We start from the raw sequence: 26,989 nt of genomic DNA, 5'->3' as shown, positions 1-26,989 counted from the left end.
GATGAGGTTCAACAAGGACAAGTGCAGAGTCCTGCACTTAGGACGGAAGAATCCCATGCACTGCTACAGACTAGGGACCGAATGGCTAGGTAGCAGTTCTGCTGAAAAGGACCTAGGGGTCACAGTGGACGAGAAGCTGGATATGAGTCAACAGTGTGCTCTTGTTGCCAAGAAGGCTAACGGCATTTTGGGCTGTATAAGTAGGGGCATTGCCAGCAGATCGAGGAACGTGATCGTTCCCCTTTATTCGACATTGGTGAGGCCTCATCTGGAATACTGTGTCCAGTTTTGGACCCCACACTACAAGAAGGATGTGGAAAAATTGGAAAGAGTCCAACGGAGGGCAACAAAAATGATTAGGGGTCTGGAGCACATGACTTATGAGGAGAGGCTGAGAGAACTGGGATTGTTTAGTCTCCAGAAGAGAAGAATGAGGGGGGATTTGATAGCAGCCTTCAACTACCTGAAGGGGGGTTCCAAAGAGGATGGAGCTCGGCTGTTCTCAGTGGTGGCAGATGACAGAACAAGGAGCAATGGTCTCAAGTTGCAGTGGGGGAGGTCCAGGTTGGATATCAGGAAAAACTATTTCACTAGGAGGGTGGTGAAACACTGGAATGCGTTACCTAGGGAGGTGGTGGAGTCTCCTTCCTTGGAGGTTTTTAAGGCCCGGCTTGACAAAGCCCTGGCTGGGGTGATTTAGCTGGGAATTGGTCCTGCTTTGAGCAGGGGGTTGGACTAGATGACCTCTTGAGGTCCCTTCCAACTCTGATATTCTATGATTCTATGACCTAGGAGATGATAAGCTCAATACTCCATTATTAAACTTGTGGATCAGTAATGTTCCAAGAATGATTTTTCTTTTTTTCTACATTCCTCCACTAAACACATTCAGGCACCCTTGTTCATCAGCAAAATTACTTTTGTATAGCTTAATATGGACAAAAAATTGCACAGTATTTTATGTTGATAAATAACTTAAATTACAATCAAACTTTGCTGAACTTAATTATCTGAAATGCACAGAAACACTACTCTCCGACCCCATGGATGTATGCAGGACATACACACCTGAAAGTAATAAACATAATACAAAACCATGAAAAATGCGGAAACCTTCTAAAATAGCATGTTTTTATGAGTGAATTTAAAAATACGAAGCCTTGACTTGTAACTCACCCACGGTGCAGATGGTACAATAAGTGTCAAAACAAGCAAGTCGCTGCAGCATTCCTCCAGAGATTGATGACATCTAGTCACATGATTTAGCAATCTAGCATAAACAACAGTTGGTAGTATCTGATGAGCTTTCTCACAGGACTCCTGTCCTGGGGCAAGTATGAAGCTCAGTGTTTGCCTCATGGCAAGCAGGTGTTTGAGCAACTTGCTGAGTTTTCCTTCCAGAGCACTCTGTAAAAACAAAAAGGTTAAGGAAAGAAATGGTAAACATTGTGAAATAAAAGGAAGTTAATTATGCTAGGTGAAAGGCCACAAGTCCTGTATAAGCACCTGCATGAACCACCACAAATATGCTGACATTTATAAAACAGTCTCCTGGGAATTTATTGGAGATGTCAAACTCTAGGCATTCTGCCTTTTCTTTTTCTCCCCTCCAAACCATCTGTGGATAACATGTGTTGAGGGGGTATGATCTGACAAAGCACGAAATACAACAAATTGCCAGACTTTTAGCCTCTTACAACAAATATGAAAACAAAGATCAAAGCCGTCATATAGATTGGGCTGATTGTTTGGTTTTTCTAAAGAACAGCCCAAAGCTAGTATAAAAAAAAATTCAAACTTCTAAACAATCAGGGAATCAACAAAGCATAAACAAGAGCATGTTTATCTTATACCTACCACAGAATCTTCTTATGTCCTTTTCCTGTTTAAACCTTTAGCCAGCTGGACACTCAATTTATTGAACAGCATGTTTTCTTTTACTAACAAGAGATCATTTTAAAAATCGAGAACTTATTCTGAAGCAAACTCCATGAAAGGAACACACACTTAAAAGGTAAATGAGAAAGGAAATGTGCAATCATGTAACATCACCACCAGACACACCAAAACAAGTATAGCATGCTTCCCAAATTTAAAACAGAAACCATTTACATTTACAATAACTCACAATACAAACACACTCTGATTTAAAACTTATCTTAAAATATGAGCATTTGCTTATAAATTATATTTCATCTCCTTAATAAAATTGTATTCATATCTGTTTTTCTTGGTTGTAAATACTCATTTGATGTGTCCCATATAATTCAGTATTTTAATCTACTAAGATATTGCTCTTCCATTTCACTAAGAGACACACAGCAGTCATCACCAACAGAAATTTAGCTTACTTTTGGATTCTTACCACAAAGCAAAAAAGCTTGTAAGAGAGAGCTGTGCTACTAGATTCACAATCAAAATGAAGACTTATTGTTCAGATTCTACTTTGGTGCAAAATGTTCTAGCATTTTGCTAGAGATTGCTTGGCATTTTCCACATGCCTTATGAGGTCAAACCCGCTTGCCATGAACACTAATGGTTAGCGCTGACTGAAAGGAAAGTTACATCAGACCCAATGGAAGTTAACTACTTTTCTGAAGAAGCTGCACACTTGGATCCTGCCTATTTGCTCAAGTGATTGCTCAATTCCCAGCGGGGATAATGAACATTTGATGGTGCTTCATCAGTTAGTCACCTGCCCCAGAGCGAACTCAGTAACAGCCCCATGCCCAGTGTAGAAGCAAAGGCCTGTGTAGTCTGTGGCACAGTGAAACTACATTAGGTGTTAAGCCCACCTGTTTTCAGCAGTGCACTAGAGCTACATTATACAGAAAAATGAAGGATCTGGGGCAGTGTTAACTGATTGAAAAATCATTACCAAACTTATGAATGTAGTGATATAATTCTAAATTTCACCACACATGATAAGGGGCTATATTCAGTGCTGTGCCTGCTTTGCACTCCCCTACTGGCACAAAACAGCTCTAAAGCTGGTGTAGCTGATTGTGAGAGTGAGGCTATGTCTATACTACACGCACTACAGCAGCCCAGTTTCCACACTGCAGCTACACTACTGTAGCATGGTAGTATAGGCACTTGCTACAGCAGTGGAAAGGGGTTTTCCACCATTCCAAGAGGCAGAAGGTAGGTCAGTGGCAGAACTCTTTTCTCGACCTAGCAGTGCTATACCAGGGCTTAGAGTGGCTTAATTTTTCGCACCCATGAATGATGTCACTTGGTCAACTTATCTTTCAGGAATAGACCAGGCCTCTAAGGGTATGTCTACATTGCAATTAGACACCCACAGCTGCCCATGCCAACTGACGCAGGCTAAGGGACTCAGGCCCAAATGTCTTCACCTCAATTAAACAGCCTCGAAGCCCAAGTCCCATGAGCCCAAGTCAGCTGGCACAGGCCAGCCACAGGTTAACTGCAGTGTAGACACATACCCTGAGGATACAGTGACCAGATGTCCTGATTTATATGGATAGTCCTAATATTAGGGGCTTTATCTTACATAGGCGCCTATTAGCCCCCCACCCCCATCCTGATTTTTCTCACTTGCTATCTGCTCACCCTACTTGAGGATCACTCCAGCATAGGGAAATGTTCCAGTGGCATAAAGCCAGCTTGGTGATTCCTGACCAGGGAGAAGGGGGCAAAGGCAGGTCTTCCAATACCCAGCTGAGCCACTGCTGCATATCAGTTCCTTAAGCCTGTTGACAGGTTTCAAAGTAGCAGCCGTGTTAGTCTGTATCCGCAAAAAGAACAGGAGTACTTGTGGCACCTTGTGTGTTTCACTCTATGCATCTGAAGAAGTGAGCTGTAGCCCACGAAAGCTTATGCTGAAATAAATTTGTTAGTCCCTAAGGTGCCACAAGTACTCCTGTTCTTTAAGCCTGTTGGCAGCTGTCACTAGTTAGAACTACTTCAGCTTATACTGGAAGTGCATCACCAGTACAAGATCGGGGTGCACAAAAAGTAGCTCACAGCCATCATTTCTTAGCAACAGCAGGGATTCTTTGCCATTCTATTTACACATATTGGGCTAGATCCTCAACTGGTGTAAATGAGAATTGCTTCATTAAAGTTGCAGATTTACACAAGCTGAAGATCTTATTTACTGAAGACAAAATTTTAAAATGAGCTTTCTGGGGATCCTCTTGGGTAGTTTTCTAAATGGTTTAGATTCTCTAGCCCAATGGATTTATTAGACATCTGTTTTTAATTCCTTACTTCCCAACAGGTTTTCGACAGGTTTCCATAGAAATTTTTCCCCCACTCCAGAAGACTCTCCATTCCTATGTACTTTACAGCATAAAATTTCCTTCTTAAAATCACAACAAAATGAAAAAAAATCTCTTCTGAAACACTGGAATAATGAGAATTGGATCTCATGTGTCTTAGGGTATTTGCTTCATGTCCTCGGGAAAAAGTTATTGAGCTTTACAATTCTGTATGAAACACATGTAACTATTTAACAAATCATCAGAGGTCCACACCAAATAGACCAACTTTGCAGTCTTAATTAAAAGGCCACCGAGGCCGGGAGCGGGGGTGGGGCAGGGAGGAAGAGGAGAGGAAGGAGTGAGGGAAGCCCATGCTCTACTTCTATATGAGAAGAAACAATGTTTCACAGGAACATAAAAATATACTATATCTCCTACCATAAAAATGGAACATCAGAGATTGTGGCCTATTTTCAGCACACATAGACCAGAATAGGTGAAAAATTGAAGCTTCACTGTGTGTAAATTTCCTGCTATAGTGTATATTGATGAGTTTACCATTTATACAGTAAATGTAAATTTTGGCACATTGAAGGATGGCCATTACATTCCTAAGGGCTTGTCTATACTGCCCTGTAATTCAGGCTACAGGGATGTGACTAGCTGTGCACAGTGCTCTGCTCTAACTCCCCTGAGTGGACTCTGCTGATGCAAACTAGAAGGTTCCCACTTCCTGTTAACACAGTCCTCTTTAAACAGGACTACATTCATCCAAACTAGGAACCTTATCATTTGAGCCCGCAGTGTCCCCATGGAGGAGGTATAGCACAGCACTTTGGTGCACATTCACACACCTCCACCTCACATAGTCTGAACTGCGGGGCAACATAGACATAGCCTAAGTCTCATTTGTACCATGTATTTGACAATCCTGCCATACAAGTTAACCAATTGTTAGTTTGTTGCAGCATTTGCTGACCATTTTTGTAAACAGTGGCTTTTTTATTTTAGTTTAAAAAAAATTGTTTTGAAGTCAGTATATTCTGGACAGTTATGAGAACGTCACATTAAAGGATCTCTTTTTAGCATGGTTCATTTTTGCATCTAATACAATATCAGATTTGATAATTGTTTACTCCTGAGTTAGCAGCTCCTTTATACGCAAAAGAGCATTAAAGACTATAACTCTAACATTTAAAAGTCTAAGAACAATGTATGCAATTGTTACCCGGGTTTTTTTTTTAACCCAAAGCTTTTGGTAACTTTTACACTGTGCAAGGTGGTGTTAGGAAATAAATCAGGGGAGACACGGCCGTTCGACCGATAGATGGCTGGCACAAACAAGACAACACAACACTGCTTTTACTTAAAGCTAAAAGTTACTCAGTCTCAAGCACTTACACACGTCCGCAACAGGTTAGTAAAACACCCCCAACTCTTGATAATTACCAAAGCTGAGTGTGGCTTTCGAGTGACAAAGCGGCAGGCTTCCAGTGGCCAAATCTTCCATCTGCCGGTGGGGACCGCAAGATGTATTCAGAGGGAGAGTCCAAAAAGAGTCCAACTATCTCAAACTTTTCCCCCTTATTTATACATTAGTAATAGAATGACATGTCCCTTAAAGAAAACTTGTTAATTAAGCAGTTTCAATGGTGAAGCAAGAGGTTCCTTCTGATTACTGATTAACCAGGTCTGGGTTTTTCCAGAGTTTGTAGCCTTGAGAGCCCAATAGACATTCCTGGGGCACATGCTTTCCTAAAATGCATGTATCAGCAACTTTAACACAACTCTTATTAGGAAGGATGTTGGGTCAAGCTGTCCTTTCTGTGGCACCCCAAACCTTCCTCCCCTCCTGCTGAATAGGCTGCTTTTAACAATAAGCCATAGTGGTTTCAGGCACTTTACTGATTTGCCAAAATCTCCTCGTATACAATAAAGAACAACAAAGATTTTATATTGCTACATAAATGCATCATCCACCCAACGCATTCACTTCTGATTACCAAACCAGCAGGAAAAGGTTAGCTAACTCAAACCTGCTTTGATTAGTGTCACAGAAGAATTTTCAAGAGGCCTTTGAAGTGATATCCGTCAGTGTTAGTTCAGATACTTGTCTGTCTTTTCTTTAGATGAGGCCATCTACTATAATATGAAACCACCAGAAATGAAAAAAAAAGTGCAAGAAAGTAATGAACTCACCATCTAGCACTACAATCAGAGCCAAACCCCAGCTCCTACTTTTTAAAGACTTCTTCTTAGACTTGCTGAACCACAAGAGACTCATTTGGTTGCACAGTTGAAGCCCACACCCTTTAGTGAGATTTTTTTATGTATATTTCACCACATTACTTCAAATGCTGTTAATTGCTGATCAATGAACACTATTTGCATCTCTGACAAGTGAATAATCATTCTGTGCAGTTCTTATAAATATACCTTGAACTTAATTTGACGTTTTCTACTTATCTTTAAGCTAAGCACAGAGACTGGTTGGCCTTTTACAACTGAGATGCAAGTGTGTATTTGCATATTAATGATGTTATGCTTAAAGAAAGCATTACTAGCAATCTTTAATAATACACAGAGAAAGATAATTACTATTTACCAACAAGGTGCAAGGTGCTTTCAGGCACGTATGCCCCAAACAGCTTACAATTTAAATAAACAATGTATGCATAAAGCATAGGGATGAACAATAAGATATTATGAGAAACTGTGATCCAACAGTGAAGTTTTGAAAACATCTTGTTAATGCCACAACTTTACCTGTATATGTTTGCCTTTAAGGAAGGAGGAAAAAATTTCAGTCATCTAATTGGTTAATACTTCTCTGTAGAGAGGACTAATGATTATAGCATTTTGGAGTAAGTTTTCAGGTGGGACTTAACATAAGAGAAAATTGAAGCATAACAATGGGATCCTGGTCCATGACTAGGGCTCCTAGGCACAACAGACAGACAGAGCAGAGCAGGGTTCAGCTACGGGGATTGCATGGAAGAAAGCAAGAAGACAAGAGTGGGAGAAAGTCACAAAGGGAGAGGGATAAAACACACTTTGATGCCAAACAGTTCAGTTATTAAAAAGCATCTAACAATGATGGAGTTACCAACCTCTGGCTCAAAGACATTTGATATTGACTAAAGCTGAGAGAATACTGCAAACAAGTATTCAAGACTATTTGTACACATAACATCCATTAATTCACATGGATGATATTAGAGATCCTTTTTATTCACATTGCATTTAAATTAATGAACTGTCAGGACATAACAGGTACATCAGACAGCAGCAGATGCACATTTCTGCTGGATACAGAGTGGTATCAACACCAGTCAACAGAATCACTCTCCTTTATAAACTTCAAAGTACAGTTTTCTAAATAGAAAGTACGTGCTGAACAATCAATACAATGGTGAGATATAAATTAAAGAACTAACCAAAATAAAGGGGAAAAGTTACTATTATTAGACTATTATTTACATCTTTCACAAATGGCTCACAGTAACTATCTATAAGATCCTGGGATGTGACCTTTTCAAGCATTAATTAAAAATGTTTAAAGCTCCAAGAATGCAAATACATATTTGTCATTGCTCTTAGCATGGTGCATTATAAACTGATTATCTAAGCAAAGTGAATTTTCATACTGAAGGTTTAATTGCAGGACTTGTTGCATATACATTAATATGCAATGCAAAACCTTCTCAGCAGGTGCTCTACGTGATGAAGAGATTTTAATGAATAATTCATCATGAAAAGCACTTCTACTGAGATACAATTTGCAATAATGTTTTTCAAGTGAGATCAGTGAAAATCAGAAGCGGTCATTGCCAATTTGTTTCAGTTCAGATTCAAAAGGTCACACCCTTGACACACAATGGAAGTTAGAAATGCCCTTTTCTTCTTTTACATGTCAGCATCATATAATCTGTATTTTTTCCTACACTTTCCATTCCAACACTCAGAGGGTAGTTATTTCAGACTTAATAAAAAAGTGACTTTGGAAACAAGATTTTTATATCAGATTTCAATAAATACATTTTCCATATCTGTCAATCACTCAAGTTTTCTGCAACAGGCAAGATAATAGTGTGCTATAATTATATAGATATAAATATTTATATATCCCACTCCAAATCATTTAAATAGGTAAGCTATATCACCTCAACTCTACAAAGCAACAAATTAGATCAGAAAAGATTCTTTATGCAATATTTTAAAACTCTCACACAAAATGGGGTTTGTTTCTTCACATTCCAGTTGATTGTAAATATTAATGCAGCACATAAATTATAGATATTTATTTATTTTGCAAATTACACATGTAAATCATTGTAATGAATTTGAGCCATTAGAATTTTAGAGTTTTTCTGTTTTCCTTACATCATTTTAGTTTCTTGGGGAAAAACTCATTACAAGACTACGATATGGTCTCATTTTATCTAGAGTTGCTCATCCATAATTCTGCAGTTTTAAAAATACATGCTGGGATGTTTTCTCAACATCTTTATTTAAGCTACTTTGGATATGTATACTCAACTTCATGTTGCCAACACATCTGAAAATATATTGTTTTAAACACTTCACAGCACAGGAATTCTGTTATAATGTACTTCGTATGTTAATTATTAGAATACTACTAACACATATTTATATGCTGATATGATGTAAAGTTTAAATACTTTCAATGTGTAATGATTTTTTTCTGACACTTTTATGACAGAAGTGTTCTGACTTGTGTGTTTTCTCACAATGAAATATTCCTCTGTCCAGAGATACTAATGAGAGTTTCAAAAAGTCAGGCACAACTGCAGTAATTTTATGCATCCAAATTAGGTATTTGCAAGTATAAATGACCAGCTGTGCAACTAAGTGGCTGCTGCTCATGAAAAACCCGACTTTCATGCACATTCACAGAAACCACATACGCAAATTAAGCACATAATGACACTAATTTTTGCAAGCTTTGCTGTGAAAACCAATCACTAAAACCTCCTAATAAAACAGCCTGCAGTGTCACAACCCATAAATGAAACATTTAAAAATAACAAACATTAAAATATCAACTCAATTGCATAAACACAGCAGTCAGTAGAAGAGAAAGAAAAGGCCCTCTGCACTAACAGATATTCCAGTATGTGAAGACTAATAAAATACTCTTATATTCTATGTGTGAAATTCTAGCCCCATGATAATCAATAGAAGTTTGTCAATGACTTCCATGGGCCAGGATTTCATCCTTAATCTCTCAGTTCAGAGGTACTAAAGAAAGGTAGCACACAGAAGAAAAACCTGGAAAAGGGGAGGAAAGAAGGAACAAAATGCTAACTTGTTGATGTGATCTTTCGTCGTTGCTGGGCTTTTTGTTGGTTTTGGTGTTTTGAGTGGGGGTGGAGTGGGTAGAGTAGACGGGGTAGTCTCAGGGGAAAATCTGGGCCTTTTAGCTTTTGAAATATTACATCATTTTAAGCATAATTTGATCTATTTCCTTAATTTTCATAATTTAATCCGATATTAATTTCACTGATTTTATTTTCTCCCGAGCCAGTCTTTCTGGGCAAATTCTAGTGTAATTTTAGAAGGAATTAATTCCAAGGGCTCCAGGATGGAGGCAGCCAGCTCAGTGCTCACCACTATAGGGGGTTTAATTTTAAGAGGATTCTTATTTGGGCATGTCTGAGGATTTTGTTTTCAGGGTTTTGAAATCACTATAACTATACAGAATAAATCTGTCCAGTTTGTTTGGATTCATGGACTCTCTCAGGATACAGAAAGGAATCAGATTATGAAATTCCCCCCTGTGGAGATAAGATTTAAAAGAATGCTAGTTTTTTCATTATTCTCAAATGCTTTTTGTCTTCCTTTTCCTTTGGGAAGGAAAACAAGGAAGATAGAGAGATACTAGAATAGTCCTAATAGAATCCTCAGGCTCTGTCTAGGGTCACATACTGCACCTGTTATTGTGGTGTCCAAGCACTCCCTCAAAATGATTTCTTAAGTGAAACAAGAGGAAAAGATGGTCTAAGAAAGAGGCTTTGACATACTCCTCCTTGCTATATCAGTTCCCCCTATTGCTGATGAAAAGAGCTTTACAATGAAAAAAACAGTGCCTGTATGTCTCCGGTTTAAGAGATGTTTCAACTTTGCTTCTCCCACTTTCTCTGCTTCTCAAGAAAGAGGAAGTGAAATGGAGGAACCAAAAGTCAGGAAGCTATGTAAATGGGGAAGGCAACAGCACTGGTGTGTTGGATTAGCTGTCTGAGAATCTGCTGTAGGGGAGGAGATTGTACCTGTGCCACCTGGTAAGATCAACACCAATATGCATGATGCCAATAGACGGGAGACATTTCCTTGCTAGGCCTATGTTCTTCTGTCCCCTCAGCTACCATGCTCCAAGAGGGAGCTGGTGTAACCCTTCGGCCCATCTAAGTTGGCAGCAACAAGGGCCGGGTTCTGTATCTAGGGGTTCCGTTTCAATAACGCAATGCAAAACCGGCTCGAGCCCCCACCCAGTGACCTGGGACAATTACATACCACCCCCCTGGGTGCCTCTAAGAGGCAATACTTCCCCTCTCGCAAGCACGGAGTCTGCGTGTAACAGAAAATGTTTAATAACGTGAGGTAAACGACATCAGCATTAAATTGGAAAAACACCACAAACAGAATTCATAACACAAACCATGAGCAAAAAACCCACCCCAGCAAATTGGGCTGTGTCCTTTCCCTTTGGTTCTTGAATCCAGCAACCCAAAAATCACCCAGAGTCCCCAAAGTCCAACACCCCCAAAGTCTCTTGGGTCCAGCAACCACCCAAAGTCCCAAAAGTCCAACAGACCCCAAAGTCTCTGTCCCTGGTCAGTGCAGCCCCAGAGTAAAAGGGGGGCACGCAGGGTGTTAAGGGGCACCTTACGTGATCCCAGGCCAGCTGGCCGTCTCTCTGTAGGGTTCCGCCACAGCCTTCACCACGAGCCAGTCCACTTCCTGCCGTCCCACAAACTGCTCTGCTCTACAAGCTGCTCCGCTCCGCCCTCTGAGCCGTTCTAGCCGTCCCCGCAAACAGCTCTGCTCGCCGTTCCTTGGGCCGCTCCAACTGGCCCCGCAAGGCTCCGCGCCACTCGCTGCTCCTCCAGTCGTCCCCACAAATTGTTCCACCAGCTGCTTAGCAATATAGCTTCAGGCTCCTCCACTAGTTAACAGCACTCAGTGATCTCAGCTCTTAGTAACTTTAGCTCTTTTGGTGATTTCAGCTCTTAGCAATTTCAGCTCATAGTAGGGGAGCCCCAGTGCTAGTGCACCATTGGCCCAAAGTGAATTCAGCTCAGCAGCCTGTAACTAGACTCCTAATGGAATCAAAATTAGCTCTGACATTCAACTGTGGAGAGAGGAGGTAGTGCAATTGGTGTTTCAAACCCTCAGAGGGGGCCCATACCATCAGGTACAAATACCTGTCCCCGTCCTCTCTCCATTCACTGGGCTTTGTAACACATGCCCCTTGTCAAGCAAGTGCTACTTAGGTAATGGTGAAGGACTCACTCAGTCCTTCTGTCATACAACAGTTCCACTGGCCTTGATTCACAGAATCAGGGTAACAAAACTTTATTCTTCCTGCCCCAACAACAGAGAAAACTGGGGATCCCACACCAGCCAAAGTAACCACTTTGAGTTGCTGTTTCATGCCAGGCGAGTGGGTGTGCCTATGCAAACAAGATCAGCCCCTGGAGTTCTTTTCCACACTCGTCATAATTCACCACCAGATATCAGGGTAGAGCTTAGAGTTCATCCTGACTCTGCTTACATCGGTTTCCTGCGAGACAAGGATGTCTGGCTTCTTCTGTTTAAAAACAAGGCCAGTACTGCTGAAGGCTCATGAGTAGACTACAGCTGGAAGTGCCACTTCCACCATTGCTGGTAGTTCAAAGAAAGTCTGTAGTTTTGATTGCTGTCTGCAGGAAAACCCATGGAGAGAGATTGAAAAAAGCAGATATACAGGAGAGAGTTGCTCTAGGGAACAGTCTCCATTACAAAACTACACTAGTTTTTGCCTCCTTCCTGAGGCTATAAATCCTAAAATGAAGTAAAGGGAAAGCTTCTCTTCTGGGAGACAGTGCCAGAGAGCTGCCTCTGTAGCAAACAGAAGAATAATACTGGGACTACAATGGGAAAAGGATTTAAAAGGATGTATTAAGAAGAGTTGCCTTTGTGGATGTAGCCTAATCTCACTAGACTCTCTGGGCTGCTGGATACAATGCATGAGAAAGCATCTATATCTCAACATCATGAGTCTAATGATTTTCATATTACAAGAACAAAGTGAACATCCTGAAGTAATTAAAGCATACCCAATAAAACAAGTTATACTCTCACAGAATAAAGAAATGAAATGGGACATTTGTTATATTTGCATTTTACAGCACTTGTAGAAATAATTTATAGTGTCTTCCTCCAATTCTTAGCACATGTGTGAGAATATTTCTTCAGAGATTTGACAAAAATGTAGACTTATGTAAAATGACAAATGCAATTAGTTCAGACTTTATTGTTGCATAGATAGATCACTATTATTCAGCACTGAATGGAACTTCTTTTTGTTCTTTCTTGTAGGTACATAATTTATCAAATTATGTAAGAATATCTACAGTGCACAATGAGGTCCTTCACTAAAGCAAAATGAGAGCTGCGTGAAATGTAGAGTCAGGCAACAGCTCAGGGACAGATTTATTACCACTCTGATCTTTCTTCTCTCTAGTCTTGACTTTCATCTGCTTCTCAAGGAAATATGCTAAACACTGACTTTCTTTTTCTCTAAAATTCTCTCCTCTTCCCTACATTGGCACTTCCATTCTATTTCCCAAAATCTGTGCTTTTAAATTCTTTCCACACAATACCAAGCTCTCAGGAAATCCATTTGCTGCTTCCACTTTAACATCTCTCTGTCTCCACTGTTAAAAGCCTGATTCATACCTTGGCTCTCTTTCACCTCATCACTAAATTCTTCCTCTCTGGCTCCATTCTTGCCACCTCATCTCTGTTCAATCTATACAAAGTACTCCTGCTAAAATGTTCTTCTCTCCCTGGTACTCCAGTCATGTAACTGCCCCCACCTCAAAACTCTTCAAAGGAAAGGGCCACAAGTGTTCTGCATCAAGTTCAAATAGCTCATCCTCTTCCTTCAAGGCTACCCACAGATCTGCCAACCTACAGATCAACTCTAGTTTTCACTACTTCCCACTCATGTCATCCACTCTACTCAGTTTTCCCTCTGCTTCTTTCTATCACTTTCCCGCCCCTTAATTCCCAGAATAACCTTCTACTTCAAGTGAGCCAACCAATCTCTCCTTCAAACTCTCTTCCAACCACATTTCTGTCACTAATCTCAGCTCCAGTGTTATCTGCTCCCTCTATTTTGCCTTATCCTTCTGTGCTCCGTCTCATTAAAAAATAGGGGACAGAAACAAACTAAATTATTTCAGTACTTTGCAAACAACATTTTCTTAACAAACAACAAAACCACCTACCTCTTGAAGAGCAATTTCCTTTTCCCCTTATTTCCCTTGTCTCTTTTCCTTCCATCCCACCCCCATTGTGTGTTATAATCTTTCATTATCTATCTAATGCATATGGTACACATGTTGGATTACAGGGTCTCCATACTTGTTTGGAAAGTGCCATACACATCTACACTGCAGTATACAAATTAGCAATGAGATAATACCATAGGGGACCTCTAAGCAGGCACTTAAGGTCTAAAAGTGGCTTTAAAAACTGCAAGTTGCCTGAATGTGGAAGCAAGAGCAATCTCTCTGGTGGAGCAATACTACTCCCTAAAGAGTGGAAACAGGTGCTGGATGAAGTAGGAAAAGAATGCAGATTCAGTAGCCAGTCGTGTCTATGTAACTTAGATTTTTGCACACAGTTGATCTGGGAGCCCCAACCTCCATATGAGAAGCAGCAGTAGATAGTAGTTGTAATAGCAGCTAAAGGACAGCTGCAGTAACACCCCATCCATTAGGGTCTGAGAATCTTGTTTCTATCCCTTGTACTCACGTTTTCCCAATGAGGCATAAAACATCAAGACAAATGCTCTAAGTCAACATTTGCTAGAAATTTAAGAAACAATGAGTGAAGGTGGTCATGTAGTAAAATTAAAGCTTGAGCAATAGAAATTCAGTCTCAATATTTCTGGTTTAAAGTTCTTACCAGATATCGTAGGTTTAAATTTTCTGTCTTCCCATAGCAAAGGTCTATGAGGGTCATAGGTTGTTTTTCTAGGTTTCTTCCTGATATCATCCACAATAATGCAAGATTATCCATAGCAGTTGCCTAAGAAAAGGACAGAAAATGAAAAAAAATAACTTATGTAATTGTTTATTTTAACCAATTAAGTTCATACGTACGTAGCTAAAGCTAATTATGTCTGTAATCCCAAAATTAAGGAATGGAGTGATGGTTTGGATAAAATTATAATATACTGTACCACCAGAAAAGCCATACTTCTTGCTTAAATTAGTTATTCAACACACAGAACAAAAAAGCAAAAGCAGTTGACAACAATAAAACAAATTCACTTTAAAGGTGAACTTGAATGCTCATGTCGGTCTCATTTATTTTGAGGGAACATTTCAGAAGATGGAAAAATCAGTGAAAAATATTAGTAACCATGGCATCCCCAGTAAATCTGTGCTAAAAATATGAAGAACCCACCAAGACTCAGAGTGGGTCTGCACTTTTTTCACTATCAGGAATATCAGCCAGGACTATGAAAATTTAACAGACCTAAGTGTAGGCTTTTTTCCACAGGTCATTTCACAAACTTGGCTCCCCTATCTATGAAACGGAATGGTGGCACTTACTCATCTTTGTGAAGTACTTTGACCTATGGACAAAAAGTGATATACAAGCCTACAATATTATTATTATGAGAGTCATGGTACCCTAACCCAGGGGAATTGAGCCTACTTCCCTCCTTTTCAGAGAGTTGCTTCCCTAATTTAAAGTCTGTTCTAGGGTGGAAAAGAAATAGCTTAATCACAGTTTCATCCCCACAGGGCAGAAGGAGCTGGGAAACATTCCCTCTGCCAGTAGCTTACTCCCTGAGCACAGGCAGAAGGGTATCTTACCATTAGAGGACCCTTTCCTCCAGAGCCTGAAATGGAACCCAAGATTCCTGAATCTCACCATTTTTTTTGCGGTCAGCAAATATTAGTGAATCCCATTGCCAAAGTGTGCATCTCATCCCCCTCTATATGTTGCTCCACACTGAGGATGACAGCCTACTACTGCTATCAGGTACACCATTGGCTCAAATGACAGATTTGGGCTGTGGATAGAACTGTTTCTCTACAGTAAGTGTGGTTCTTCAAGGTATCAAAGTCAGTGTGCATCCCATTGTAAGTACACATGTGACTTGTGCATGAGACTGTTTTTTAAACAAGCAGTGTCCATTAGGGCCAGGCGTGTACCCTATGCCTCTTCCTGCTCCCTTGCAATAGCATAAAGAGTGGGGTTAGGGTTAGGGTTGACATATACAGACCAGAGAAAGGGCAGAAACCTCTTGCATGTTTTATGTACCGTCAAAAGCTTGAGAAGATTTGATACATGGTGTGGACTTCTCAGCATTCCTGGATTCTGCAGATGTGTGATTATCCAGGTGTGCCCTTCATCCCAGTAGTGAGGCATCCATAATGAGTGCCTTTGTGGGCTAAGGGTGAACAAACTGAACCCCTACGCAGACATTATCCTTGGTTTCTTCACCAGGTGAGTATTGTCAAGATGTTGTGAGCAAGCCATAGTCACTTCTCCTGGGAGTCTCTGCTTAGAGCATACATTGTATTCAGCCATGCCTGGCGTTACTGAAGAAGTAGTGTTGTGACGGGTGTCACATAGGTGCATGATGCCACATGGCCTTGCAAGACCAGACAGGATCAGATTGATGTCTGGGGTCTGAGTCAAAGTTGGGTAATGAGGTCCCTCATCACAAGGAATCTGTCATGAGGTAAATAGGCCTTGCTTATAATCCAGTTCTATAATTGGCTTTTTGAACGTACAGACAAAGTACGAAACAGGGAAGCTAGCTCAGGTCACAGCAGAGATGAGACGCTACAGCTTACACATTCTGGTGTCAGCAGGAGCAGATGGGCAAGATGAGGAAGATTAACAACAGCCTCAGGAGAAACTTTGCTGTATTCTGGACTGGATGATGGACAACACTATGAGGATGTTGCCATCTTTTTGAAGAAGGGAGTGGAGCTTGAGTGGAAATCCATCAGCAGCAGACTTCTGAGAGCCAGATTGAAAAAGAAACACAATATCACCACCCTGATTCAGTGCTATGCTGCGACAAATGACAGTGATGAAGTAAAGGACAAATTCAACCTTACATTACAGGAGTACCTCGCCATGATCTAATTAGCATCATGGGAGACCTGAATGCAAAGACTGGTAAGGACAACACAAACAACGACACATCAATGAGAAGAAATGGGTATGGCACCATGAACGAAAATGAATCTTGTTGATTTCTGCAGTGTGAATGATCTAGTCATTGGCGGAACCCTATTTCAAAGTAATGAAATTGACAAGCTGACATCATGTTCTCCAAATGGTACAAATAAGAACTTGATTGACCATATGATGATCAGTGGGAAATGGTGATGCCCTCTGACAGATGTGAAAGTGAGAAGGGATGCAGATGTTGGCAGAGACCATCACCTTGTGACAGTCTCCATCAAGCTAAAACTGAGAAGTGTGGGTCCACCAAACAAGGGACATAAACATTATGACATTGACAAGCTGAAGTCTCCTGAAATACAGAAAGTCTTCATTCTGCAGTTAAAGAACAGGTTTCAGGCACTTGCAGACCTTGATGATCTCGCTCGCCTATCACATACCCAACACCATATACAAGAAAAAACAACTCAACTCAACACTTTCAAACAGCAAATTGGACTGAAAATCAACTGCAATGAGACCGATATCATTACTTTTAATATTGCCTCACCATCACCAGTACGGATAGAGGATTATGTTCTCACCAACGTAGAAACATTCACATACTTGGGTAGCACCATCAGCCAGGACAGTAGAATAAGCCAGGACAGCTGGAACAAAATCAGTAAAGCCAAGAACCCTTCAGGAGCTTAAATACTTTCTGGAAATCATCAAAACACAACACCAAAACCAAACTCAAGATTTATCAGAGCTGTGTACTTTCAACATTACTTTATAGTTCAGAATGCTGGGGAATGAGAAAGTATGATATGTTCAAACTGTCTTCTTTCCATACAACCTGCCTCAGAAAAATCCTCTTTTTTGCCCAGAACAATCTCAAACCAAGATCTATTCGCACAGTGCAACCAAGAAGATATGAGCACCATCCTTGCCAGGAGGCATTGGAGATGGATTGGCCATGTGCTTCAGATGGAAGCTGATTCCATCACCAGAGTAGCAATAAGATGGACACCTGAAGGCAAGCAAAAACAAGGCTGCCTGAAAAAAACATGGCGAGGAGTGGTGGAAGCCACGCTGAAAAACCTGGGGCACAGCTGGGGAACCATTGAAAGACTTGCCAGAAACAGACAGGAGTGAAGGAGCTTCATCGCTGCCCTAAACACTAGAGGCGTAATGGGAACATCATGATGATGATAATCAAGTTCAGACTCACCCAATAAACTGGGTCCCGGTCAGAAAGGGGTCTCATGGAGAGTTTCATTAAGTGTCTGTGGAATCTTAAGACCCAAAGCTGCCTAGTACGAGGGGGGGAATGAGTGGCGGATATCACACTTTGAGGGAATGTGTAATTCCCTGAGGTGGTACAGGCAACTCTCATGCAGCTCACGCACAGAGAAGACCCCAGGGAAGGCCAGCCTTCACTAAGCTAAATATTTAAGATAAAAACTATTTACAAGTTATTTATGGTTGAAATTCAAGCAGAACACTAGAAGGTTAGTGATACAGAAAGGTTCCATCCCAAACCACAAGTGGCAGAAAGGAACTGGAGAGACAGTTTGCACTGCCCCTTATGCCATTGCTTCAGAGCATGATGAGGTGAAGGAGGCAGGCATGGACTAATGGACACCGCTATTGAACAGATTCCAGTCTTGGGCTCATGGATTCTATTTCTATTTAAATTAAAATAAAAAAAGAATAAAGACAGAAAGAAAGAATTCTAGAACAAAATTCAATGCAAACTGTTGGAACTGACGCAGTATTTGTGCTGACAGACTTTTGAGCTGTACCTGCCTTGTGGATGCAGTCTGGTGGTACATTGCAATGACTCAAAATTTAGATTTTCATTAAAGCTGCTGCACAGTGCTGCAGTTTTCATAAAATTATGTTGTTTTCTCTTTTGAAAAATGTACATGGACTATAATTATTATAAGTGAAAATAAAAATGTCCACTACCAAAATATTCATAATGGAACTCCAAAAAAATGTTATGAAAAAACAATTGACAGAGGAGATTTTTACAGCAAAGGTGACTACCCATGATTTTGCCACAATTACAAGTATTATGTACATTATTATTATGCCAAGTTCTCAAAGCACATTGACTTATTGATGATGATGGGATTACTACAATTCTAACACTCTAATACTTGCACCTGACCCCCCTCATTAACCTACTGCCTGCATTTAAAAAAAACCTGATACATGAGCACCATGTGTATCTCTCCATTTCTGAATATACATCAAATTAATTAAATAGTACACAGGGTGCAATTGTGGCTCTTGATGAGAAACCAATTTTTCTCTCATATGCACGGTTGAGCTACAGAATTAACTTTAAGCACACATGACATGCTATATGTCCAAATACTTAGGGAAAACAAGCCTTGAAGCCATATGTGCAAATTTTCACCCTCTAGAAGTCCTAAAGGGAGGTTTTTAGAACAATACAGGTTTAATTTCATTCTTCCAGACTCAATAGCAATGCTATCTCTGAAATGAATTTCATCATTAATTTATATTGTTTCCTTTAGTTCCTGTGAGAACTGAAAAAGCATATGAAGGATCTGAAATGGTTCTAACTTTTAGGCTAGCCTCTTTCATTATTGCCCATTTTTAAATTAAGACGATAAATAAAAATGGTCCAATAAAATAAGACATTTCTTTTATTATCTTGAAAATAAAGATTTATTTTCATATCTATTTCTAATGGGCCCAATTTTCAGAAGTGCTGACCCCACAAAGCTGCCACTGACAAGGTAGTTTTCATTTTATATTGCAATATGCAGTTTAGGGAGTGTGTCTTGCAGTTTCTCATTAGGGTAAAGATTCATAAATGGTGAAGTTGCTGTAGTGCTTTGGAAACTGTAGTGGCCAACCATCACTTTACCATTGACGTCTACAGTGAACATGCAGAAAGACCTTTCTGAAATCAAATCTAATGGATTTGAACAGAATTATGACCTAATTTTGTTAAACTTCTTTATACATAATTTGTACTATATGACTATGGTATATATTATTAAATATTACATGGTAAAGGTGAAACATGCCTAAGGCAAAGACCTACTGGAAAAGGGCAAATATAGTGCCAATCTATAAAAAGGTAATAAGGACAACCTGAGGAATTACAGACCAGTCATCTTAACTTCAGTACCCGGAAAGATAATGGAGCAAATAATTAAGCAATCGATTTGCAAACACCTAGAAGATAATAAGGTGATAAATAACTGTAAGCATACATTTGTCAAGAACAAAATAGTGTCAAACCAACCTAATAGCTTTCTCTGACAGGGTAAAACCCTTGTGGATGGAGGGAAGCGGTAGATGTGACGTATCTTGACTTTAGTAAGGTTTTTGATACTTTCTCACATGACCTTCTCATAAACCAACTAGGGAAATACAACTAGATGGAGCTACTATAAGGTGGGTGCATAACAGATGGAAAACCATTCTCACAGAGTAATCAGCGGTTCACAGTCAAGTGGGGTTCTGGACCGCAAGGACTGGTTCTGGTTCTGTTCAATATCTTCATAAATTATTTAGATAATGGCATAGAGAGTACACTTATAAAGTCTGTGGATGATACCAAGATGGGCAGGGTTGCAAGTGCTTTGGAGGATAGGATTAAAATTCAAAATAATCTGGACAAACTGGAGAAATGGTCTGAAGTAAATAGGATGAAATTCAATAAGGACAAATTCATAGTACTCCACTTAGGAAGGAACAATCAATTGCATACATACTGAATGGGAAATGACTACTTAGGAAGGAGTACTGTGCAAAGTGACCCGGTAGTCAAAGGGTACATCTACACTACAGCAGGGAGTCGATTTAAGATACGCAAATTCAGCTACGTGAATAGCGTAGCTGAATTCGACGTATTGCAGCCGACTTACCCCGTTGTGAGGACGGCGGCAAAATCGACTTCTGCGGCTTTTTGTCGGCGGCGCTTACTACCACCTCCGCTGGTGGAGTTAGAGCGCCGATTCGGGGATTGATTGTCGCGTCCCGACGGGACTCGATAAATCGATCCCCAAGAGGTCGATTTCTACCCGCCGATTCAGGCGGGTAGTATAGACCAGACCATAGTGAATTACAAGCTAAATAGGAGTCAACAGTGTAACACTTGCAAAAAAAGCAAACATCACTCTGGGATGTATTAGCAGGAGTGTTATAAGCAAGACACAGGAAGCAATTCTTCTGCTCTGCTCCATGCTGATTAGGTCTGAACTAAAGTACTTTGTCCACATTATGGATAAATTGGAGAAAATTCAGAGAATAGCAACAAAAATGGTTAAAGCTCTAGAAAACATGACCTATAAAGAACGATTGAAAAAATTGACTGAGGGGGCACAGGATAACAGTTTTCAAGTACATAAAAGGTTGTTACAAGGAGGAGGAAGAGAATTTGTTGTTCTTAACCTCTGAGGATAGGACAAGAAGCAATGGGTTTAAATTGCAGCAAGGGCGGTTTAAGTTGGACATTAGGAAAAACTTTCTAGTTAAGCACTGGAATAAATTGTTGTTATATCCTTTTTGAGATAGGGCAACCAGACTTGAACACAGCACTTCAGGTACAGAAATACCATTAATTTATATAATGACACTATGTTATTTTCAGTATTATTTTCTGTCATATTCATTATACATCTTAATGCTTTATTTGCTTTTTTGACTGCATTATTCTCTCCAGAATGAAACATATAGGGGAAATCCTGGCCACACTGAAGTCAATGACAAAACGCCCATTGACTTGAAGGAGGCCAGGATTTTATCCCAAGCCTTTTTCCTGAGTGGTTTCAGAATGCAATGGTATATGTAATGGGTTTACATTATTCCTTCCAGGATGCATTACCTTGCATTTGCCAACAATGCTGCCCAGTCTCCTAGTTTTGTTGAGTCCCTCTGAAGTTGCTCAGAGTCTTTGCTAGTCTTAATTAACACACAATTGTGCATCATCTGAAAGTTTTGCCACTTCACTGCTCATCCCCTTTTTCAGAATGTAACATAATGCATAGGCACAAGCAGAGAGTTAATGTTGGCATTTTATGACTTGTGAGAGCTCCGCTTTGCAACCTGCATATTAGTATAATATAGCTTTTTGTATGGATTTGACAAAATGTATTTTCTTAACAGTTATGCAAATTACACTTAGTTACTATGGTGATGAGCAATGTATGCAATAAATTGAACATATTCAGTATCAGCCAAGTAATTTCTGTTACTTCTTGGAAAACCTGATTACTTTGAGCCTAGGACAACATACATATATAGCAACATGTATGTTTAAAAACCTAAAACACTACCAAAACAAGACACTCCACTGCACACACTTCTCTCCCTAGGGAAAGGATCAGAGAACAAACATGTGACTGATGTTAGTCACCGTTACATGTCCACAGGATCAGTGCTACGCCCCCAGCTTTGAAACAGTCTCTTGGAGAAACCCCTTTGATGTGCCAGACTCCCAGGGGTCTCACCCTTCCTTCAGGGTAGGCCATGCGGCCTCACCACCACCTGAGACTGAATCTCTGGGGCTTCAGCAGTCCTGCTTCACACTGTGAGGTCTATTCAGGAAGTCCAACTGAAGTACACTCTGGGTAGAGGCTTGCACACTCATCGGGGATTAATGCACCTCACTCAATTATTTACAGTGACACTGACTCAAGCAGCATTTTCAAAACAGTAGTGTTTATTATCCAACTGGAACACAGCATGGGAAGTCTTAAAATTAGCAAAGAGAGGCAGAAGTTAAGCCATAGTCCATCCTGGCCAAGCCAGTGCCATGATGAGCCAGCCAATGAACTGTAATGAACACCATCTCTGTCTCTCCTTCTTATTTCCTTCCCTAGCCAGTTTCCAGGTGAGAGAGCTACCAAGCTTCTTCCAGAGCTCAAATTTATTCCCCCCTACCTCATACCTCTCAGTCCTTTGTTCTGAAGCTGAGGTGTCTGCTCTGATTCCCTGCTTTGAGGCTGGGAAATCCTCCTCCATCTGGATCACTGGTTGCTAGGTGTCGATGTCCTGGTGATCGGGCTTTCCATTGTCTTCTTGGTTTTTTCACTGAGATGGATCAGCTTAGGCCAGTCCTTTTTAATGATCTATTCAGTCCACTCAGAGAGCTAGGCAACACACATACCTGCCTATGGCCAGGTCTACACTACAGACCTACATCAGTATAACTACATCGCTCAGGGGTGTGAAAAATCCACACCCTGAGTGAAATTATACCAAGCTAACCTCCGTGTAGACAGCACTATGTCAAGGGAAGAGCTTCTCCGACTGACATAGCTACTGCCTCTCAGAGAGGTGGATTAACTACACTGTCAAGGGAAAGCTCTCCCGTCAGCATAGGAGCATCTTCACTAAAGCACTGCAGCTGTGCTGCTGTAGCGCTGTATGTGAACACAAGTGCTATGTCTCTTAGCCTGTCCTGAGAGCAAACTTAGTTCTGTTTCCCTCACTGGGTAGCAATGCAATATATAGGGGAAACTGATGCAAGTATAGGCTTCATAAAATTACCACCAAAAATTCCCACTGTGTCACAGTCACATTTCTTAATGCAGTACAGGAAGGTGCTCAGACACTGTTCTGATGAGCATGGTATGAGAACATATATAGAATTGGATATCAAAAGTTAACTATTAGAAATTGATTTTAACATCAAGATGATAGGATGGGACACATCTAACTGGCTTTTTTGAAAAAATATGGCAGAGACATTTTTTAATCAGTTGCTGCCGAGTCAGGATTAGTTGATTATGTTGTGAAAACGGCTAATCATGATAAATTGTCCAATGCTTGGGCAATATTTACTAGGAACATGGCAGACCCACTTGTCACCTAAAACCAGATTTGAATTTAAAGTGTCCAAAGAAGACCGGGTACTGCATTAGTCCAATGGATTTGCTTTTCTTTCTTTCCATCCAGCCAAGTTTTATGGAAGTTCAACAGGAAAACAATGTGTTCGATACCCTACAGCTTTTCTTCCTTAAACCATCTCATGCAAAACTAGTCATTTACCTTAGAAATTCCTCATCATTTAAACGTAACTAGTAGATTGCAAGGCTTTTGTTTTCCTCTTTAAATCTTAAAAGCCTTGTCTATACTTAAAAGCTTTGCTAGTATAGCTACACAGGCAAACCCTCCTAATGTAGTTTATACCAGTTTTGCCAGTATAGTTTATACGATTTATTTTTGTGTAAAATAAGCTACCCCAGCAAAACAACATTTTTGCCAGCATAACTGCATCTGTAGTAGGCCTTTTGGCAGTATAGCTCTACTGGGGGTTGGATGTATGATCACATCCCTAACTGACATCGCTATCCCAGCAAACCTTTTAAGTGTAGATCAGGTCTTAAATACAATACAATAAAATTTCGAGGCCTGAACTGGTTGCCCTTAAAACATGTATACAACCTTTTCCTAACAATGTCACAGCAATCAAATCAGAAGTGAAAAGAAAACCTTAAGGACAATTTTCATATCACATTGTTACATCAATTTTACATAATAACGGTCTTGGCTTTAAACTTTCTACAGCAAAGAAGTTTTAAGAATCTGAGTGAAGAGATTTATATATCCAAGGGAGAAAAAAAATTCAGAATTAAGGCAAAAAATTTCTTTGCATGTGTATTGGTTTTATTTTACACCTGTGAAAAATATACTTACAGAAGAGTAGTAATGTGCTGCTTACAACGTGACACAGAAAACAGTGTAGGATTCATTTCTCTACCTACCCCAATTTCTCTTTTAGAACCAGATTTGAAGAGGTAGGGTGGGGTGAGGGGGGGAGAGAAAGGTCTAAAGAAGCTTTGACTTTAAGCCCTGTGGGCACTGGTGCTTTGTTTCTTGCATATATTGCTATTATTAAAAAAATACTTTTGGTCCCCCATCAAATGTTTCAATTATTGCAAGGAAAACCAAACTATGATAAAAAACTGATGAGATCCTAAGCTCTATAGCATTCTAATACAAAAGGTCTCAATAGACATAGTCTTACCTTTTTTTCTAATTAAAAAAATAGGTGGATCAATATGACATTCATTGATTCTGTTACATTCAATACTCTGCAACAGAATAACTTTATATTTGTTTTTTAAACATTAAAGACTTACTTTTAAATCAATTTTAGCAAAGCATTAAAGATAATATAATTTTCTGAATTTAAAATCACTCAAATTGATCTTCACAGACATTCTATATTATTCTTGTATAGAACGAATGGCATGAATGTTATGAGTCTCTCTATTCAAACATTTAATTACAAGATCCAATCATACTGAAATCTGTCGAAAGCACTTATCCCAACTCAGAAAAAAAAGCCATTTATATATAATGGAGTGGAATCAGAGTTCATATATATAAAATACATTGCTTTCTTACACTGTTTCTATTTAGGTCATAAACTGTTACTATACACTATTAGCAATGGAAAATTGGGGTGTATTTCTTCTTTAGCCAGTGAAGTACTGTTTATTTGGAAACAAAAAGTCATTCCAAAGCCATCACCTGAACTCTACTACATTCTCGATCATAGTAGCCACCCAGTGGAAAATTTTTGTAATGCTCATGTATAGTAAGGGTTTGGACTTCAGAGGTGCAGAGGACCCACAGTTTCCAGTGATATCGGCTGTCCATGAATGCTCAGTACCACTGAAAATGAGACTCTAAAAACATTAGCATTTACTCTTTGAAAATAATCTTTATCTGAAATGTACAATATTGCACCCAAGAACTAGAAATTCAAAAGATTCTATAAATTTTAAACTAAATTTATAAAACGAAGCCTTCTAAAAAGAAAATAGAGAGACTAGCTCTCAACTTGAGTTTCTCTACCTTTCAGTGTAAAGAACTGAACAAAAGTACTGTATAAAAATCACTAAAAGAATTAATAGAAAACATTATTTAAATGTAGGATTTAAATTTTATCTAAGTAGGAGAACACTTCAGTCTCTCTGGTCACTCAATAAAGACCTCAAAGTGGCAATTCTTCAACAAAAAACTTTAAAAACAGACTCCAACGTGAAGCTGCAGAACTGAAATTAATTTGCGAACTAGACACCATCAGATTAGGCCTGAATAAAGACTGGGAGTGGTTGGGTCATTACAAAACCTAAACTTAATATCCTCAATACTAATTTCTCCCTACTGTTACTCACATCCTCTTGTCAACTGTCTATAATGGGCCACTCTCTTACCACTTCAAAAGTTATTTCTCCTCCCTTGGTATCCTGCTGTTAATTGATTTATCTTGTTAGACTGACTTAACACTTGGTAAAGCAACCCACATCCTTTCATGTATTTATACCTGCTCCTGTATCTTTTACCTCATACATCTGATGAAGTGGGTTCTAGCCCATGAATGCTTACATCTAAAACATTAAAAAAAATGAGGAGTCCTTGTGGCACCTTAGAGACTAACAAATTTATTTACAAAGCCCACGAAAGCTTATGCCCAAATAAATTTGTTAGTCTGTAAGGTGCCAAAAGGACTCCGTTTTTATTTTATTTATTTATTTTTTTTGCTGATACAGACTAATATGACTACCACTGAAATGTAAAACATAGGAATCCTTAGCAAATTAGCATTATAGAAGAAAATGCCTTTGCAAACCTGGAGAGAGGAACAGACCTAAATGATCTTACTAGTACTAGTGAAACGGACCTACGTATAAAGGTAGATGGGGAATATGTCATATTGTGGGATCAAAGCCTCTGAAGTAACCCAATCCTTTAAACATAATCAAGGATAACATGTCTAAGCTATTCCAGCAGCATAACCTTGACTCGGCCCTCCAACATATATAAAGGGTTTGTAATATATTGATAAAATTGCAAATGGAGTACAGAATAAAAGATGGACAATTTTTTTTTTGAAATACAACCAAGTATTGCTTTAGTGCTTTTTTACCACTGTTCATGTCATCAGTAGAAAGTAACAGTAAGAACACCACTAGCTGTCACCTTCAGCCCCCAACTAAAACCTCTCCAGCGCATCAAAGATCTACAACCTATCCTGAAAGATGATCCCTCACTCTCACAGATCTTGGGAGACAGACCTGTCCTCGCTTACAGACAACCCACCAACCTGAAGCAAATACTCACCAGCAACCGCACATCACTGAACAAAAACACTGACCCAGGAACCTATCTTTGCAACAAAGCCCGATGCAAACTCTGTCCACATATCTATTCAAGTGACATCATCATAGGACCTAATCACATCAGCCATACCATCAGGGGCTCGTTCACCTGCACATCTACCAATGTGATATATGCCATCATGTGCCAGCAATGCCCCTCTGCCATGT

General features: G+C 39.7%; 1 protein-coding gene across 2 annotated transcripts in view; it reads right to left on the bottom strand.

The window, feature by feature from the left end:
- LOC117879235 overlaps positions 1-26,989 on the bottom strand; it is a 142,189-nt gene that overhangs the window by 57,656 nt on the left and 57,544 nt on the right. Inside the window, exons 3-4 of one of the 2 annotated variants that reach the window (XM_034774273.1) lie at positions 14,427-14,549; positions 1,177-1,407 (exon numbers count right to left, since the gene is read on the bottom strand). In XM_034774273.1, the coding sequence (XP_034630164.1) occupies positions 1,177-1,407; positions 14,427-14,549 (354 nt within the window). Of the gene's footprint in view, positions 1-1,176; positions 1,408-14,426; positions 14,550-26,989 lie in introns of those variants that run through there. The other variant, XM_034774274.1, reaches the window with a different exon arrangement.

Source organism: Trachemys scripta, chromosome 6 (genome assembly GCF_013100865.1).
Source record: "Trachemys scripta elegans isolate TJP31775 chromosome 6, CAS_Tse_1.0, whole genome shotgun sequence".
NCBI lineage: Eukaryota > Metazoa > Chordata > Testudines > Emydidae > Trachemys > Trachemys scripta.
This window is presented reverse-complemented; position numbering and strand designations above follow the sequence as displayed.